Source organism: Myotis davidii, unplaced genomic scaffold (genome assembly GCF_000327345.1).
Source record: "Myotis davidii unplaced genomic scaffold, ASM32734v1 scaffold461, whole genome shotgun sequence".
NCBI classification, from domain to species: Eukaryota; Metazoa; Chordata; class Mammalia; order Chiroptera; family Vespertilionidae; genus Myotis; species Myotis davidii.
The window spans coordinates 1,527,141-1,547,091 of NW_006295825.1; the positions used below are offsets into that span (position 1 = coordinate 1,527,141).

Here is a 19,951-nt window from a genome sequence, read left to right on the forward strand (position 1 = left end):
AGGACCCTTCAGTCCGCAGGCCGACACTCTATCCACTGAGCCAAATCAGTCAGGGCGAGATGCAATGTTTTGAAGTTAGCACTTACTAGATTTGTTTTCCTTATATTTCTTTTTGTATTTTATATGTGTGTCAAATGATATTTCTAGCTTGGGAAAACTCTCATCATCATCAGTCATTAATTACAAATATTCTTTTGAAAGATTTTAACAGACACTATAGGTAGGAAAACAAAATGACAGATTCTGCTCTCAACTTTTTTATGCTTCTTAAAACTTATTTCTGCTCAGAAATACTGAAAAAAGTGAAAAACCAAACCATAGCCAAATGAGTAAAAGAGAGTAACTCTTACATAAATTTCAAAGAAGAGATCACCACTATACACTGTAATGCATCAGGAAGCTTTCCTGGCCAAGGTTGAATTAGAGCCAAGGTTTTGGGGTATCGTTAAAACTTGGGTGGGTAGAAAGAAAAATACCCTTTCAAGGGAGTGAAATAGCAGGGACAAAGGCCAGGAAGCAAAACATCACATGTTAGGTTTTACATCAGTGATGTGACCAACCTGACCTAGGGGCTTATTAGAGGACTAGAGGCTCGGTGCATGAAATTCGTGCACTTGTGGGTGGGGTAGTCCCTCAGCCCAGCCTGCACCCTCTCTCAGTCTGGGAGCCTTCAGGGGGTGTCCGACTGACAGCTCCCCAGCGGGGAGCAAGCCTAAGCTGTCAATTGGACATCCTTAGCGCTGCCGCCGAGGCGGGAGAGGCTCCTGCCACCACCGCTGCGCTTGCCAGCCATGAACCCAGCTCAGGGCTTCTGGCTGAGCGGCACTCCCCTGTGGGAGTGCACTGACCACCAGGGGGCAGCTCCTGCATTGAGCGTCTGCCCCCTGGTGGTTAGTGCACATCATAGTGACCGGTTGTTCCACCGTTCGGACTATTTGCATATTAGCCTTTTATTATATAGGATAGGATAATTAGTAGATGTAGTGGAAAGGTACTAATGACAGCTGATATTGAGAACTTATTCTGGGCCAGTCATTGTGCTAAGCACTTTACATAATTTTATCTCAGTTAATTTTCACAAAGCATAAGTAGATGATTTATTATTTTGAAAGTGAGGAAAATTACTTTTTGAAGAAATTAAGCTGCTTGCTCAAAGTCAGGCTTCTAATGAGGGTCAAAGCCTAGATTCAAACAATTTGACTTCAAAGTCTGTGCTCTTAACTGCAGGTAAAATCACTAAGTTACATTTCGGTGATGTAGAAGATCTTGAATGCCAAGCCAAAGTGATGAGATGTAACTCTCATTAACATATATAACAATCATCTAAAGACCTTTTACCAAGAAATCTTTCAGTAGACTTCCTCAAATTACTCTGCTTAAAGTTGCTGGCAAATTTTGGATTCACTCAAAATGTAGACTCCGTAATATTGGAGATGCAGAATTTCAGTTCTAAAAGCAAAAAGCAAGCTTTCAGAAGACTGAATAGGTGATTTATCTTTTCTTTTGCATTAGGCAACACTGGACTATGGAATGTATTCTCGAGAAGAAGAACTGTTAAGAGAAAGAAAACGCATTGGAACAGTTGGAATTGCTTCTTATGATTATCACCAAGGAAGTGGAACATTTCTCTTTCAAGCTGGTAGTGGAATATATCACGTAAAAGATGGAGGGCCACAAGGATTTACTGTAAGTTGCTGTTGCTACTTATTAAATGTGTTTTGGGGTCCTAAGAGTTATTTGCACCCAAATCAGAAAGGTAATTAAACCAAAATATTCTGTTTACCCATTAACTAAACAATTTAGTGGTAAAGAAAACAAACTTGAGTATTAATTTTTAATTTTAAGAGTTAATAATTTTTTCTAGTGACATTAACATCAATTTTTAAAATGCTAAAACCACTTGCTATATTATTAGGAGGATATAGTAAAGGACATCAGTGCCCACTTTCTGAGTAAGTGCTGAGGAGTGGGGTTGGGAGGATAATATTATCACAAAGCAATCTATTTTGGTTCCCTTATAAGCTTAATTCATCTTAATAAATGGTTTTAAATGTTTGGTTTTATTCCACACAATTTTTTATGTGCTAGTAGAACTGTTCTTTTGATAGAATTGTGATGATTCTGGCTTTCATTACATTTTTCTATGAGCAAACTATATTGTTAAAATTAATTTGAAATGTTTAATAAGTAAAAAATAAGTTATTTATAAATAATAACTATCCTATTAAACAGATTTGGATAATAAAATTTATGAAGTTCCTATTACCCTTGGCTTTCTAATTCATAGTTTTTTAAAAAATGAGTCCTTCCTCATAAGTTAAGGCATATGACATATATTTTTCTGGGGAGCAATTGTCTTAGTTGACATTTTACTCGGAATTATTGTTCATTTTATAGGAAGGGTGCTGGCAAACAAGTATGTATGTATCAACCTGACACTTTCCTTAAAATGTTGTTTACTTTTCTAGCAACAACCCTTACGGCCCAATTTAGTGGAGACTAGTTGTCCCAACATTAGGATGGATCCAAAATTATGCCCAGCTGATCCAGACTGGATTGCATTTATACATAGCAATGACATTTGGATATCCAACATTGTAACCAGAGAAGAAAGGAGGCTAACCTATGTGCACAATGGTAATGATAGTTCTTCAAATCCACTTTTCTGAAAAGTTTTTTAAAATGTAATTTGCTTTTGTTTTGAAAATGAAGTAAACTAGGTGATCTTTGTATTTTAAATTCAAATCTTTAAAATTTAAAAAGAAAAACATGCAGAGGATAAGTGGTATGTATCACCTGTTTAATGCTGCCTTGTTTTGTGTGTGTTTTATGTTTTTATTGATTTCAGAGAGGAAGGGGAAAGGAGAGAGAGAGATGGAAACATCAGTGATGAGAGAGAATCACTGATCATCTGCCTCCTACCGCCCCCTACTGGGGAACCCGCAACCCAAGCATGTGCCCTAACTGGGAATCGAACCATCACCTCCTGGTTCATGGGTCGTCACACAACTGCTGAGCCACATAGGCTCAGCTATGCTGCCTTGTGTTTTAATGTTCATTTCCAGACAGCACAACAGTAACACCCTTGTTGTGATTGTTCTTTTAGCCAAATGAGACTGAGAGAATTCCCCAGACTGTTCTTCTTAAAATAAAATTTTAATTTAAAAATTAATCCTGTCTTTGGGAAACAAACAGGAAAAATTAATACTGTAAGAACTACCTGAATATTTGTCTCCCCTTCTTGGAGCGTCTACTTATTTTGTCATAATAGGAAAAACAGAACTTTGTGTACCTCTGTGTTTGTGGAGATACTTAATTTTTATTGAAGTGACTATAATAACAGTATGCAGTACTCAAAGTACAGAAAAGTTGTGGATGTTTTCCTCTAAAGCTTTCATACAAATGAAAGATGGGAAATACCGTATTGCTTTTTCTTTGAACTTGTGAAACAGCTTAAGAATAAACTCCATAATGAAGAATGGTCACTTTGAAAATTCATTTGTCCAACTTTTTCTTAATCTAATGTTCACAAAGTTGGTTTTTAGGCATATTCCTTAATAAGTTATTTTAGAATATAGTAGTGTATTGACAGCAAACATTTTTTCTTCATTAGGATAATCAATATTATAGAAGAAGCCTTTTCCTGAACAATTTACATTGATAGAAAGACCACTGAATTAGGTGTCAAGAAATCTGTTCTATTAGTCAGTCAACAAAAATACATTAAGTTCTTGTGTACCAGACGATGTGGCAGGAACTAATGTTGTATAATTGTACAATACTGTAGCCAGTACACTTCAAGTGAAGGGACAGTGTGAGAAAGGTCTTGATGCAGAAGGCACTGTGGTATGTGCAAGGAGTTAAAGCAGTTATGATCCTAAAGCAAGGGGTGTGAGTGGGGATAGATAAAATTGGCAGATAAGAAAAGCCAGGCCCTAGCTCATTGATGGCGAACCTTTTGAGCTCGGCATGTCAGCATTTTGAAAAACCCTAACTTAACTCTGGTGCCGTGTCACATATATAAATTTTTTGATATTTGCAACCATAGTAAGACAAAGACTTATATTTTTGATATTTATTTTATATGTTTAAATGCCATTTAACAAAGAAAAATCAGCCAAAAAAATGAGTTCATGTGTCAGAGCCATCACTGCCCTTGCTGGTTTGGCTCAATGGATGGAGCATCGGCCTTCAGACTGAAGAGTAGGTTCGATTCTGGCCAAGGGCACATGTTTGGGTTGCGGGCTCGATCCCCAGTAAGGGGCATGCAGGAGGCAGCCAATTATGATTCTTTCTCATCATTGATGTTTCTATCCCTCCCTTCCTCTCTAAAATCAATAAAATATACTTTAAAAAAAAAGCCATGACAGGGTAGACTGTATGTCATGTAAATGAACATGGTCTTTATTATGATGTGGCAGTCCATTGAAAAGTTCTAGCAATTGAGTGGTATGGTCAGAATTATATCGTAGATAAATTGTTTCAGGTACTTTTGGAAGTTATATTTGAGAAGCACAAGACTATAGACAGGGATACCAAAGCTTGACTGTTGCAATTATTCAGGTTTTATGGCCTAAAACTGGAGCACAGGATAGAGAAAAGAGTGTGGAATAGGGAAACTTTTAATACATTTTTTTGTGTTTAATGGGTCTCCATTTGTAATCATGGAATCAGAACAGCTACCAATGGCAGTAGAAAGGTTAGGTTAGTAATTAGTGAATCTAGGTTGGAAAGCCTGACAATTATTTTATGCTTCAATAAACTTTGAGCACTCATTATGTACTAGTTATTGTATTCCGTCCCCCTCCCCCTCCCACTCCTCCTTCCAGCTTAATACTGATATAAATAATCTTAACAATCTCAGAAGGACTGTGCAAGTCAGTGAGTCGCTTATGGATCCTCATCTGAAAACTATTCCAAGTCTAAGATCCTTCCCCACAGGGAGTTTTTCTAATGATTCTTAGAGTCTTGTTAGGCATCCGAACTGATCCTTGCGCTTTGTGATTCTTTTCATTGGCAGCCTTTGATCAAGTCAGCACACACGTTCTCCAAAGATTTTGTGTTGTGGCTGGTTAGAGTAATTTTAATTTGGTGGCTTGCCACCTCTGGTTCCATGGGTGTATTTCTTGTATCTTTAAAAGCCATGGCTGTGGGTCTGCTTCATGACCCACTTGTTCCTCTGCAAGAGCGAACAACAGTGAATCAGAACCAGGAGCGGGTGAAACAGAGCTCTGCTACAACTGCGACCACATCTTCCTCAAAGAGCTACAAAGATTCTTATATACAAAAATGATCATAGTCGGACCAGTGTGGCTCAGTGGTAGAGTGTGGACCTATGAACCAGGAAGTCATAGTTTGATTTCCGGTTGGGACAGTCAAGGCACTTGCCCAGGTTGTAGGCTCAATCCCCAGTAGGGCGTGTATAGAAGACAGTCCATCAATGATTCTTTCTCATCATTGATGTTTCTATCTCTCGATCTTCCTCTCTGGAATCAATTTTTAAAAATATTAAAAAGAAAAAAAGAATGGTCACAGCATCTTTCTTTATAATACTCAAAAATTGGAAGCAGCCCAGATGTCCATTAAGAGATAAATGTATAAAAGAACTGTGGTATACAATGGAATATTATTCAGCAATAAACAGGAAGGAATTATCAATACATTGATACAACGTAATGTTGATGCAACAACACTGATGAATTTCAAAAACAGACAGACACAAATAGGTACTATATGATTTATTTTTAAATACTAGAGGCCCAGTGCACAAAAATTGTGCACTTGGAGGGGAGATCCCTCAGCCTGGCCTGTGCCCTCTCACAGTCTGGGAGCCCTTGGGGGATGTCTGACTGATGGCTTAGGGAGCGGGCCTAAGCTGGCAGTAGGACATCCTTAATGCTGCTGTGGAGGTGGGAGAGGCTCCCACCACTGCCATGGTGCTCGCCAGCCATGAGCCTGGCTTCTGACTGAGTGATGCTCCCCCTGTGGGAGCACACTGACCACCCGGGGACAGCTCCTATGTTGAGCACCTGCCCCCTGATGGTCAGTGACACCATAGTAGCTGGTTGTTCTGCCTTTCGGTCAATTTTCATATAAGCCTTTTATTATTTAGGGTAAATTAGTTTTATTTTTTCCATCACCATTTACCCCTTCTGTGCCCTCTTCCATCTCCACCCATTCCCTTTAACCCCTGCCATCACCACACTGTTGTCCATGTCTATGAGTTCTCTCTTTTTTTCCTAAATCCCCACCCCTACTCCCCTGTATGATTTCATTTTTATGGTATTCTAGAATATGCAGAACTAACCTATGATGATAGAAATCAGATCAACAGTTCCTTCTGGGCAGGAATGGACATGGACTGGGAAGGGGCATGAGAAAACATTCTGGAGTATTGGAAGTATTCTGTGTCTTGATAGGATGTCGTTATACAAGTGTATGCATTTTTCAAAAACAAAAGGTACACTTAAGGTTTTTTAAATTATAAAGCATTTTTTTAAAAGCTTGTCCATAGTCTCACTATATGGAGAAAACCACATTTTGGTTTACATCCCAATACATTTTTAAAAAATTTATTTTTATTCATTTCAGAGAGGAAGGGAGAGGGAGCGAGAGATAGAAACATCAATGATGAGAGAGAATCATCGAGTGGCTGCCACCTGAAGACGCACACTGGGGACCGAGCGCACAACCTGGGCAATGTGCCCTGACCAGGAATCGAACCGTGACCTCCTGGTTCATAGGTTGATGCTCAACCACTGAGCCACGCCAGCCTGGCCCAATACCTTTTTACATATATGTTTAACATTTTGATAAATGGAATCACAGTATACATGCTATTCACTAATATGCTTTTTTAAAATTCAAGGGTATTGTAAGCATTTCCCCATGTCATGAAGTCTTACGTAATTAAGGCTATGTGTTTTGATCATTTTTGTTTTTAAAGCACAAGTTCCCTTCTAACTATTTACAGGAAACTTTAAGTGTAAAATAGATAAAAGCTGAGCTGCTCTGGTTGAAGAGCAGTGAGGGAAGGGAGGGGGAATCATGAATTACCTGATCTGTAAGACCCATTCTCAGTCTAAAAATATACTTCTCTGTATAGGAGAGTTACAAGTTAACATGACCTTTTGCAGTGTTCTTTTTTTCCACGATTCTAGCTAAATTGGGAAATAATAATTTATGGAGCACAAATTATGGTTTAGGCTTTGTTCTAAGTGCTTTATGTGAATTAATTCATTTGATCTTCATAACAACCTTAAAAGGTAGATTCTTATTTCCGTTGACAAATGGAATACTTCAGTGGAATGAGATTGGGTGATTTGCCCAAGGTCAGACAGTCAATAATTTGAATTCAGTCTCTTTGGCTCCAGAGTTCACCTCTATACTACTGCTGCCTTTCAAAATAAACTGAATCATTCTGCTTTATACCCATGAAAAGGTAGAGAATTTCCTGTGATAATTTTGCCTTTTATGTTTGTCTAGAGCTAGCCAACATGGAAGAGGATCCCAGATCAGCTGGAGTTGCTACCTTTGTTCTTCAAGAAGAATTTGATAGATATTCTGGCTATTGGTGGTGTCCAGAAGCTGAAACAAGTAAGGGGGTTCAAAATAATATAGGTCAATTAAAGTATTATGAGGTTCAACTACCAATTACTTACGTGTACAAATTCTAAATCTTGATTAGTAGATTCTGAAATGATGAAGATTGGATTCTACTAGTATTTGTTTATTCTTTTTTTAAAAATATATTTTATTGATTTTTTACAGAGAGGAAGGGAGAGGGATAGAGTTAGAAACATCGATGAGAGAGTAACATCGATTCAGCTGCCTCCTGCACACTCCCCACTGGGGATATGCCGCAACCCAGGTACATGCCCTTGACGGGAATCGAACCTGGGACCCTTCGGTCCGCAGGCTGATGCTCTATCCACTGAGCCAAACCGTTTGAGCTGTTTATTATTCTTAAATATGGTTTAATACTCTTCTCCATTTCTGTACATCACAATACCAAGATTTTGCCTTGTAGGATCTCTATGTAGAGATTATAGAGAATGCAAAGGCTACAGTGTTTACCCCCTCATATTGATGTGTTTGTATGTTCAGTGTAATACACATCAATATATGATGCAATATACACTGAGTGGCCAGATTATTATGACTACCTGACGTTTGTAGACAAATTAGCTATAATTTTGCACTGAAGTTGCTAGAGGGCCAGACCATTATAAATAGGGAAGCAGGTTGTTTACCACAACAGTAGAAGTGATTTTTTTCTGAAGATATGGGTAAACAATGCGATTTAACAGCCTTTGAATGTTGGATATACAGCACACACACACACACACACACACACATATACACATATGTATACACTGTGTGGCCAGATTATTATGACCACCTGATGTATGTAGGCATATTAGCCATACACTGCATCGTATGGGATATGGAAGCCAAGGCCTGTTCGAACACCTTTGCTGTCTGCAGTTACCAAGATAAAAGTCTCCACAGGAACACAAGGATTGGACAGTCGAGCATTGGAAAAAAGTCATGTGGTCTGATGAATCACGTTTCCAGTTGCATCATGCAGATGGCAAAGTGAGAATTTGGCGGAAACAGCGTGAAAGCATGTACCCCACATGCATGAATACAACCCTTCAAGCTGGTGGGGGCAGTGTTATGGTTTGAGGCATGTTTTCCTGGCATGATTTGGGCCCTTTAATTCGTATGGAACAACATCTGAATAGCACAACATACCTAATTATCATGGCTGATCAAGTTCATCCTATCATGTTGATGGCGTATCCCAATGGAGATGGCTTCTTCCAACAAGACAATGCACCATGCCACGGTGCTTGTATTGTGCAGGAGTGGTTTCGAGAACATGAGGGATACTTTGCCTTGCTTAGGTGGCCCCCACAATCACAAGATCGCAATCCAGTTGAGCATTTGTGTGACGAAGTTAAAAGAGCCATCAGGCAGCTGGTTCCACAACCATCAAATCTCACAGACATGGACAGTGTTATTCATCAGGCATGGTGCCAGATTCCTCACATCACCTTTCAACATCTCGAGTCAATGCCGAGAAGAATCGCCGCAGTATTGAAGGCAAAAGATGGCCCAACGAAGTACTGATGGGGTGGTCATAATCATCTGGCCACTCAGTGTATAGGCTATATTCCACCATAATGAATTCTAATAAAAAACAATTATATTGTGGTTCATTGGTTTAGGTCATTCAATTTCCCTTGCCAGTTTTTCATCTAGGAGCTGGTCTTGGTATTGATTAGAGAATCTGTATGAACAGACACCCCAATTAGTGTATTAATGGATCAGAAAAAAAGGCACAAATTTCTTTTTTTCTTAGTGAATTTACAACTATTTTACTGCCTGAGAAACAGCTTTCTAAAGCAGTGACTGACCCTGACCCAGTGAGAAGTTTGCTTTTACATTCTGACCTAATACATTGTACAATGTTCTGTGGGTATAAGATTAGAAAATAAATTTCATGAAGCAGTATTTAAGTGTAACATGCTCATGTATATTATTTTTGTTGTATTTGTAAAATGCTGGTTATGAGCCATTAAGAGATTTCATGACTCACTAATGGGTTATGGCTAGCATCTGAACACTTCTCTAAGGGATCATGAAAAAAACTTATTTTTAAGCCATGTCTTAGATTTTTACATTTTAAGATGTAAAATGTTTTGCTGTAATTCTATGTTAGAGCAAGATTTTGACATGAATTAGGGAAACCATTAAAAACAATGGGCTCTATTTAAATAGCATTTGTTTCATTATAGGAAGTATTACAATTGTAATTACATATAATTCATTTTTCAATAAGGAATGCATGTTAATAATTATCTTCAGTTTTTGCCCTCCAAAAGGAGTTAACGGTTGTTAACCAGTAAAAATGGCTTAGTAGTAACTCACCTTGCTACTGCAAAAGACGGGTGATATTTTCATACACAATAAGTAGTATATTTTATATAAAAATTATTTTTCACTTGGAAAATATAATACTAGAGGGAATAGTAAGTTATGATTACTTTCTGGAATAATTCTAAATTTTCAATATTTAAATTCCTTTTAAGCTCCCAGTGGCAGCAAAATTCTTAGAATTTTGTATGAAGAAAATGATGAATCTGAGGTGGAAATTATTCATGTTACATCCCCTATGTTGGAAACAAGAAGGGCAGATTCATTTCGTTATCCTAAAACAGGTACTATATTCCTTTGACATTTATATTTACTCATTTCTACATTCCAAACAAAAATCTACAATCATCCAAAGTTATGGTCAACATTGGTTATTTTACAGCCTTAGTAAGGATTGGTGGTTAAGTGTCACTGAAGTAGATTTTTAAATAACAGGATGATCCATTTTAATTATTTTCCAAGGTGGAGAAGGGCATAAAACTGGTTATTTCAAGGAATGAATAAAAAGATGTCTTTGTTAGAAAATAAAGATTTTCAAGGGGTTAAGTTCTTAATAAATTTGTAATTTTCCCCCATTTTGCTGATTACAGCATTTCAAAATGATACAAAATTTCCCTTTATTTCATACTAATTTGATATTTTTCAGCCTCTTTTTTATTTTTTATTTATTTACTTATTTTATTATTACTTAAATTGATTTTAGAGACAGAAGAAGGGAGAGAGGGAGAGAGAAACATTGATTTGTTGTTCCACTTATTTATGCATTCATTGGTTGATTCTTGTATATGCCCTGATCGAACCCCCAATCTTGTTGTATCAGGACAACACTCTAACCAGCTGAGCTACCAGACCAGGCAGTTTCTTTCTTTCTTTCTTTGTTAATCCTCACCCAAGGATATTTTTCCATTGCTTTTTAGAGAGAGTGGAAGGGAGGGGAAGAGACAGAGAGAGAAACATCAGTGTGAGAGACACATCAATTGACAGCCTCCCGCACACACCTGGAATTGAACCCACTGAGTCAAACCAGCTAGGGCAGGCAGCTTCTTTTTTTTTTAATACCCTTATTCAAAGCTATGAGTTTGCAATGGAGTTCTCAGATTCTTATCCAATAAAGCTGTGACTCTGTAATATTCTGACTTAACTAAAGGGTAAAGAGGATTGAGCTGGCAAAATTTCAGTAATTTTGGATATACATAACTATTCATTTATGTCTTTTTCTAAAGGCACAGCAAATCCAAAAGTCACTTTTAAGATGTCAGAAATAATGATTGATATTGAAGGAAGGGTGAGTATAAAATGTTGAGTTGATTTTTTGTGTCATTTGATGAGTAGTCTAGTAGAGAACTTAGGAACACTTTTTTATTTTGGGGGCTTGTTGAACTTGCAGAGACATCTGAGGATTATGATTTCAGGTTGACCTTATTTTCTACTTTGAAAACTTTCTGAAAGTTCCCAAAATTGGAATGTGGGGATGTGCACAACCTCTCCGTTCCAATAATTTATTCTCTTTGTCTTTGTTAATTCTCTACCAGTGATTCTCAACCTTCCTAGTGCTCCGACCCTTTAATACAGTTCCTCATGTTGTGGTGACCCCCAACCATAAAATTATTTTCATTGCTACTTCGTAACTGTAATTTTGCTACTGTTATGAATCGTAATGTAAATATCTGATATGCAGGATGTATTTTCATTGTTCGCGACCCACAGGTTGAGAACCGCTGCCTAGATAAATATTTAAATACTGGCTATTGACTAGTGAATTACCTTTTGTGTTGGATATGTGTTTATGGTATATTAAATATCGCACATTTCTCTTGTAGTGCTGCTTTTCATTTGGATAGTCAAATGCTTAAAAGCTGAATGCACACAAGATTAATTATAGACTTAATTAAGATTTACTAAAACAGCTTTATTGAGATCTGATTCACATATGATACAATTTACTCATTTAAAGTTTATAATGGCTTTTAGTATATTCACAGAGTTGTGCAACCATCACCACAGTCAGTTTAGAACATTTTCATCATCCCAAAAAAAGAAATGCCACATCCCTTAATCATCACCCCCAACCTGCCCATGTTTCCCAGCTCTGGGCAACCACCAATTTACTTACTGTCTATAGATTTGCCAATTCTGGACATTTCTTATAAATGGAATCACATGATAGCCAGTCTGGTTTATTTTACTTAGAATCATGTTTTGAAACTCCATCCAACTTGTATCATATATCAGCACTTTATTACTTTTTATCACCTAATACTCCATTCTATGGATATAGTACATTTTATGTATCTACTCATCAATTTGGACATTTGGATTGTTTCCACCTTTTGGCTATTATGAATAATGCTATCATGAATGTGTGTGTATAAATTTTTATGTGGGCATACGGTTTTATTTTTCTTGGTTAGATATGTTGGGTCATAGGATAACTCTATGTTTAACCTTTTGAGGAACTACCAAACTGTTTTCCAATGTGGCTGCACTATGTAACAGCAGTGTATAATTTTTCCAAGTTCTCCATATCCTCACCAACACTTGTTGCTATTCATCTTATTTATTATAGCCATCCTAGTGGGTTTGAAATTGTATCTCATTGTGGGTTTTTTGTTCTGTTTTTATATTTAAATTTTTATTTTTTTAGAGAGAGAGGGGAAGGGAAAGGGGGAGAGGGATAGAAACATTGATGTGAAAGAGAAACATTGATTGGCTGCCTCCTACATGCCCTCCTGCCCTCCCCACCAGGGATTGAGCACTCAACCTGATCAAGTGTCCTGACCAGGAATCTGACCAGTGACCTTTTGCTGCATAGTATCCGAATATATATATATATGTATTTTTATATATATACTAGAGGTCTGGTGCACAAAAATTTGTGCACTCGGGAGGGTCCCTCAGCCCGGCCTATGCCCTCTTGCAGTCTGGGACCCTTGGAGGATGTCCACCTGCTGGCTTAGGCCTGCTCCCTGGGGGGGATCAGGCCCAAGCTGGCAGTCAGACATCCCTCTGGCAGCCCGGCAGCCGAGAAACTGGAACTCATGCACTGTTGGTGAGCATTTAAAATGGCACAACCACACTGGGGAACAGCTTAGCAATTCATTAAAAAGTTAAACATGATACAGCCATTCCCGAGAGCAAAGAAAGCCTATGTCACAGAAAGACTTGTATTTGAATGTTTATAACAGCCTTATTTATAACTAGAGGCCTGGTGCACAAAATTTGTGCACTATGGTGGGGGAGGAGGGTGGTCCCTCAGCCCGGCCTGTGCCCTCTCACAATCTGGGGGCCCTCGGGGGATGTCCAACGGCTTAGGCCTGCTCCCGCATTGAGCGTCTGCCCCCTGGTGGTCAGTGTGTATCATAGTGACCAGTCATTCCCAGTCTTTCTGCTGTTAGGGTCAATTTGCATATTACCCTTTGACTATATAGGATAGAGGCCTGGTGCACTGGTGGGGGCCGGCTGGTTTGCCCTGAACGGTGTCCTGGACAGGGTGGGGGTCCCGCTGGGGTGCCTGGCCAGCCTGGGTGAGGGGATGATGGCTGTTTGCAGCTGGTCACACCCCCTTTAGGGTGGGGGGTCCACTGTGGTGCCTGGCCAGTCTGGGTGAGGGGCTGAGGGCCGTTTTCAGGCTGGCCAAGCCCCCCCCTGGCGACAGAAGCTCCCAGCCTCTCCTTTTTTTCTTTTTTATTCTGGGATTTATTTACCTTCTATAATTGAAACTTTGTAGCCTTGAGAGGCATTCAGAGCTGGCCAGGGCCGGCGGGAGGGAAGCTTGGCTTCCTCCATTATTGGGGCAACCAAGCCTCCTGCTTGCTCCAGGTCCGTGGCTGCCGGCCGCCATCTTGGTTGGGTTAATTTGCATATAGTCGCTCTGATTGGCTGGTGGGCGTAGCTTAAGGCATAGTGAAGGTATGGTCAATTTGCATGTTTGTCTTTTATTAGTGTAGATACTAGAGGCCCAGTGTACGAATTCTTGTACCAGTGGGGTTCCTTGGCCTGGCCTGTGGGATCGGGCTGAAGCCAGCTTTCCAACATCCCCTGAAGGGTCCTGGATTGCAAGAGTGTGCAGGCCAGGCCGAGGGACCCCACCGGTGCATGATCGGGGCTGGGGAGGGACGCGGGACGGCTCCAGGGCATGTCCAGCCCATCTCACTCAGTCCCAATTGACTGGACCCCAGCAGCAAGCTAACCTACCAGTCGGAGCATCTGCCCCTCGGTGGTTGGTGCACATCATAGTGACTGGTCGACCGGTCGACTCCCTGCCCCCTGGTGGTCAGTGTACATCATAGTGACTGGTCGGCCGGTCAGCTGTCTCCCACCTGGTGGTCAGTGCACATCATAGCGAGAGTTGAGTGGCCTTAGCATATCATTAGCATATTACGCTTTGATTGGTTGAATGGACAACTGAGCACTTATCATATTAGGCTTTTATTATATAGGACATTTATATCAGCTGCCTCCTGCACACCCCACACTAGGGATCAAGCCTGCAACCCGGGATATGCCCTGACTCGGAATCAAACTGCAACCTCCTTGTTCATAGGTCAATGCTCAATCACTGAGCCACGCCAGCTGGGCTCATTATTGTTTTGATTTACATTTTCCTGATGGCTAATGATGTTGTGCATCTTTTTATCTGCTTATTGGCCATTAGTATATCTTCTTTAGAGAACTGTCTATTCAGATTCTTTGCCCATTTCAAAAACATTTTTTAATTGCATTGGCTAGACCAGCCGTGGGCAAACTACAGCCCGCGGGCTGGATCCGGCCCGTTTGAAATGCATAAAACTATTGAAAAAAAGACAGTACCCTTTTATGTAATGATGTTTACTTTGAATTTATATTAGTTCACACAAACACTCCATCCATGCTTTTGTTCCGGCCCTCCGGTCCAGTTTAAGAACCCATTGTGGCCCTCGAGTCAAAAAGTTTGCCCACCCCTGGGATAGACTTTTAAAGGAGAAAAGTTTGCTTAGGACTATTTCACTAATATATCATAAAAGTAATATTTTAGGCTGAAATATAGGGAACAAGTATTGGGCTTCAGCTTCCAAAAACATCTGCAAGTTAAAATGTCACACCCATCACCCAGGCTAAGCCTTCCAACACCAGTAACCCCCAAGTTTTCTTTTTTTTAAAATATATTTTATTGATTTTTTTACAGATAGGAAGGGAGAGAGATAGAGAGTTAGAAACATCGATGAGAGAGAAACATCGATCAGCTGCCTCCTGCACATCTCCTACTGGGGATGTGCCCGCAGCCCAGGTACATGCCCTTGACCGGAATCGAACGTGGGACCTTTCAGTCCGCAAGCCGACGCTCTATCCACTGAGCCAAACCGGTTTCGGCCCCCAAGTTTTCTTTGATGTGGACATAGGAGGCGAGTTAGTTGGTCGAGTTGTCTTAGAATTGTTTGTAGATATTGTACCCAAAACTGCAGAAAATTGTCATGCAATGTATACAGAAGAAAAAGGCATTGGGCCCATGGTAGGGAACCTCTCCATTTCAAAGGATGCCCATTCTGTCAAATTATTAATACATTTATGATTCAGGGTAGAGATTTCTAAAATCAGAATGGGACAGGTGGAGAAAAGTTTATGGTGAAAAGTTTGATGATGAAAATTTTTATTTTTATTTTTTTATTTTATTTTTGAAGTTGTTGTGGGAGGCAACAATTTCCAGTGTTTACCTATGCTGCCATCTTGGTTTCTCCGAAAATTTTTATTGTAAGCACAACCATGAGGGTTTATTGAGCATGGCAAATGCAGGCTGCAATACAAATGGTTCTCAGTTCTTTATCACAACAGTTCCAACTCCTCATTTGAATGGGAAACATGGTATTTGGCCAAGTAATTAAAGGAACGGGTGTGGCAAGAATTCTGGAAAATGTAGAAGTGAAAGGTGATAAACCTGTCAATTTGTGTGCTACTGCAGAATGCAGAGAATTGAAGGCAGGGGGTGATTGGGAAATATGCTCAAAAGATGGTTCTGGTGGCAGTCATCCAGATTTCCTCAACGATGTAGATATAGATTTAAAAGACATAGATAAAATATTATTAATAACAGAAGACTTAAAATATTAGAAATACTTTTTTTTTTCAAATCCCAGAACTGGGAAATGACCATTAAAAAATATACAAAGGTGTTAAGATATGTGGAAGGTTCAAAGACTATTATTGAGAAAGTAGATAGATCGAGGCAGCAACCTGTAGCTTTAAGCTGCATGCTGAATATTGGTGCTTGTAAACTGAAGATGTCAAATTGGCATGGAACAATGGACAGTTGTTTGGAGGTTCTTGAAATAGAACATCAAATACCAAAGCACAGTACCATAGAGCTTAAGGATGGCAAGGATTGAGAGAATAGGACCAAGCATTGGCTGATCTTAAGAAACCTTAGGAGATGGCACCCGAAGATAAAGCTATCCAGGCAGAATTGCTGAAAATCAAACAAAAGATAAAGGCACAGAAAAATAAAGAGAGGGAAGCATATGTATAAGCATTTACCTAATAAGGAGTTCAGTTATGCTTAAATATTACACATTGATGTATAAAGGCAAAAGGAAAATTTAAGGGGTCTTTTTCTATTATATATGATCTCTAATGTGTGTCCTTTGATATTTCAGTTCCCCATTGTTTATAGTTTAGGAATACTGATATCAGTTCATTCTTAATAAAAGTGTTACAAAGTAAAAAATAATCCTATATAATAAAAGGGCAATATGCAAATTGACCTAATGGTGGAACGATCAGTTGCTATGACACACACTGACCACCAGGGGCAGACACTCCACGCAGGAGCTGCCCCCTGGTGGTCTGTGCACTCCCACAGGGGGAGCACCGCTCTGCCACAAGCCAGGCTCACAGGTGGTTAGTGCAGTGGCAGTGGTGGAAGCCTCTCCCGCTTCCGCTGCAGGCGGGCATTAAGGAGCGAGTGGTCCTGGACTGCAAGAGGGATCGGGTCTAAACCGGCAAGCGGACATCCCCAAAGGGGTCCCAGACTGCAAGAGGGCACAGGCCGTGCTGAAGGACCCCTCCCCCCGCCCCTGCCTCCCCCAGTGCACAAATCTCGTGCACTGGGCCTCTAGTAAGAAATAAAAATAAAATATAGGGAACTAGGAACTATTATTTTTTTCATAGGTACTAGAGTCTAAAGTTATTAAAACTTTTTAACCAGTTATTATAAAGGGTTCTGTTAGTATAAACTCATGGGAAAAGACTTTTAATTTTTTTTTAATTCTTTTTTCAATTACAATTTACATTCAGTATTATTTTGTATTAGTTTCAGGTGTATGCCTGTGGTTAGGTAGTCATATATTTTACAAGGTAGTTCCTCCAAAATTTCAGGTACCCATCTGGCACTGCACATAGTTACTACAATATTACTGACTATATTTCCTATGTTGTACTTTACATCTCTGTGACTACTTTGTGACTATCTATTAGGGATTGAGCCCGCAACCCAGGCATGTGCTCCATCCTGGTTAATAGATCGAAGCTCAACTACTGAGCCACACCAGCCGGGCCAATTTATACTTCTTAATTCATTCACCATTTTCACCCAGTCCTCCAACTTTCCCCCATCCCTTCTGGCAACCATTATAGACTGTGCTAATTCTGTGGTTAGACTTTTTTTAGGCATAAAGAGCAAAGAGCACCAGCACAGGTAACCCACAACTGCTTGTTTTGCTATATCCTGTGTGCCTTTTTAAATGCCTAGCTCTGAAAAAGTATCATGCTACTAAAGATAATGATTTACATAGACTAGTAAGCTAATTATCTAAGTCTTTTTATAACTAGATTCCCTTTTTCCTTTTTAATAGATTATAGATGTCATAGATAAGGAACTAATTCAGCCTTTTGAGATTCTGTTTGAAGGAGTTGAATACATTGCCAGAGCTGGATGGACTCCAGAAGGAAAATAGTACGTATGTTAAGTTTTCATTTCTTTGCAAATAATTGAGGATCCAGAACTTTAGAAATGTCTGTGCTATTATGTTTGCCTTTCAATTGGAGCTGTAGTCATATGTAAATTTGCACTGTTATTTATACACAAAGATTTTTTTTACCTAAGTGGAGGTTGGGATTTATAATCCTGTAAGCATAGTTGCATAGCATTTTAATTGTCTCTTACTTAGCCAGTCGTAGTTTCAGTTATTTGTGATTAAAATAGTATGACTTTAAGGCTCACAGGTAAGTGCATATTTTTTTATTGTATAATTCAAGTAAGTATCTGTAGAGCCTTATGTGAAGATGATTACATGTGGATCTGTCTAATGCAGACAGCGGGAGTATTATGAGGCTGGCGTTTGTTGACACTAGAGAGAGAAAACAATTTCAAAGTCCATCTGTGATTTTGGAAATTTAATTAGTCATTTGTAAGGGATAATTTAACATATACTAAAGTAATTTCTTCATTATGATTACAGGAATAACGGATGGGTGCTAGGGGAGAGAATAGGAGAATATTCATTTTCTGAGAACTTGCTTTATTTTTGGTGCTTTTCTCTTATTTGTTTAAATAGTGCTTGGTCCATCCTGCTAGATCGCTCCCAGACTCGCCTACAGATAGTATTGATCTCACCTGAATTATTTATCCCAGTTGAAGATGATGCCATGGAAAGACAGAGACTCATTGAGTCAGTGCCTGATTCTGTGACACCACTGATTATCTATGAAGAAACAACAGACATCTGGATAAATGTATGTCTGCTCTCCTGTGCTTGGTTAGATATTTTCTCAGAATGCTAAAGCAAATGAAATTTTATAGCAGACTATCAAGATGAATTGTTAAGTTCACAGTAACCACGAATATTATTTACTTAGTTTTAACATTTCAGATTGGAGTGATGGTTCTAGAATAATGAAATGGTTGTAGATAGAAAATAGATGCCATTAAAAAAACATCTTCTTGGCTGCAGGTTTACCCTTGTTCCTAGACACAGATATTGAAAGCACAGCCTCATCAGTGCCTCCTAGAGGACCATAGAGTTCTGTGTAGAAAAGACTTTCTCTTTTTGTTGGCAAATTATACCAGAATATACCAATTTGGGTTGAGTTGTGCATTTTCCAATTTAGTGGGGAAAGCTTAAGATACAAAATAAAGCCAGCTCATTCTCTTGCTGAATATAAACTTTAAAAGATTCACATAAAACAAACATCTGTTTTCCCTTCAACTGTTAGAATATTTTCCTATGGAAAAAAATATTAAAAAATTTTTCCTCATAATTTCTGTAATAAGATTTATATTCTTAAATAAGCCTTATGCTATGTTTCAAGGATTACAGAAATGTGGGTAAGTAAAAGCTTTTGGCATTTTTTTCTCCATTTGGAAACATTTATTTCTCAATGCATGAAGTCTTTGACTTAAATAAGATAAATCTGAAATGCCTAGGCAAAATCGTAATTGTAAATATACCATAGCCCCTAGCACCATCAGTTACTTATACTTCAGAATATGCTTATCAAGTTTTTCTCTAGCTTAATTTAATTGTTTACATAGTATTTCATTAATCTGTGTATTAAATTAAGCTATTCATTTTACAGATCCATGACATCTTTCATGTTTTTCCCCAAAGTCATGAAGATGAAATTGAATTTATTTTTGCCTCTGAATGCAAAACAGGTTTTCGTCATTTATATAAAATTACATCCATTTTAAAGGAGAGCAAATATAAACGATCCAGTGGTGGTCTACCTGCCCCAAGTAAGAAATCCTTTTTTACTTAAAAAAGAAAAAATGTTGGGGGCAGAAGGTGGGAGGGGCAGGGGTAATGTATTGTCTCTTTTATATACTTTACTAGAGGCCCGGTGCACAAAAATTTGTGCACTCGGGGAAGGGGGGGCTCCTCAGCCTGGCCTGTGCCCTCTCGCAGTCTGGGACCCTTCGGGAGATAATGCCCTGCTGGCTTAGGCCTGCTCCCGGGTGGCAGAGGGCAGGCCCAATCCCTAGGTGCAGCCCCTGGTCAGGCTCAGAGCAGGGCCGATTGGGGAGTTGGGGCACTGCCCC

The 19,951-nt window shown here is 39.2% G+C and overlaps 1 protein-coding gene and 1 pseudogene across 6 annotated transcripts in view; both read left to right on the top strand.

Annotated features, from left to right (window-relative positions):
* Positions 1-19,951, top strand: part of DPP8 (dipeptidyl peptidase 8) — a 63,831-nt gene that overhangs the window by 15,700 nt on the left and 28,180 nt on the right. For all 6 annotated transcript variants that reach the window (XM_015568511.1, XM_015568507.1, XM_015568510.1 and 3 more), the window contains 8 exons: positions 1,513-1,686; positions 2,469-2,637; positions 7,486-7,596; positions 10,098-10,226; positions 11,166-11,227; positions 17,766-17,866; positions 18,468-18,645; positions 19,489-19,648. In XM_015568511.1, coding sequence (XP_015423997.1) covers positions 1,513-1,686; positions 2,469-2,637; positions 7,486-7,596; positions 10,098-10,226; positions 11,166-11,227; positions 17,766-17,866; positions 18,468-18,645; positions 19,489-19,648 — 1,084 coding nt within the window. The remainder of the gene's footprint in view (positions 1-1,512; positions 1,687-2,468; positions 2,638-7,485; positions 7,597-10,097; positions 10,227-11,165; positions 11,228-17,765; positions 17,867-18,467; positions 18,646-19,488; positions 19,649-19,951) is intronic.
* Positions 15,654-16,441, top strand: LOC102762840 (annotated as a pseudogene).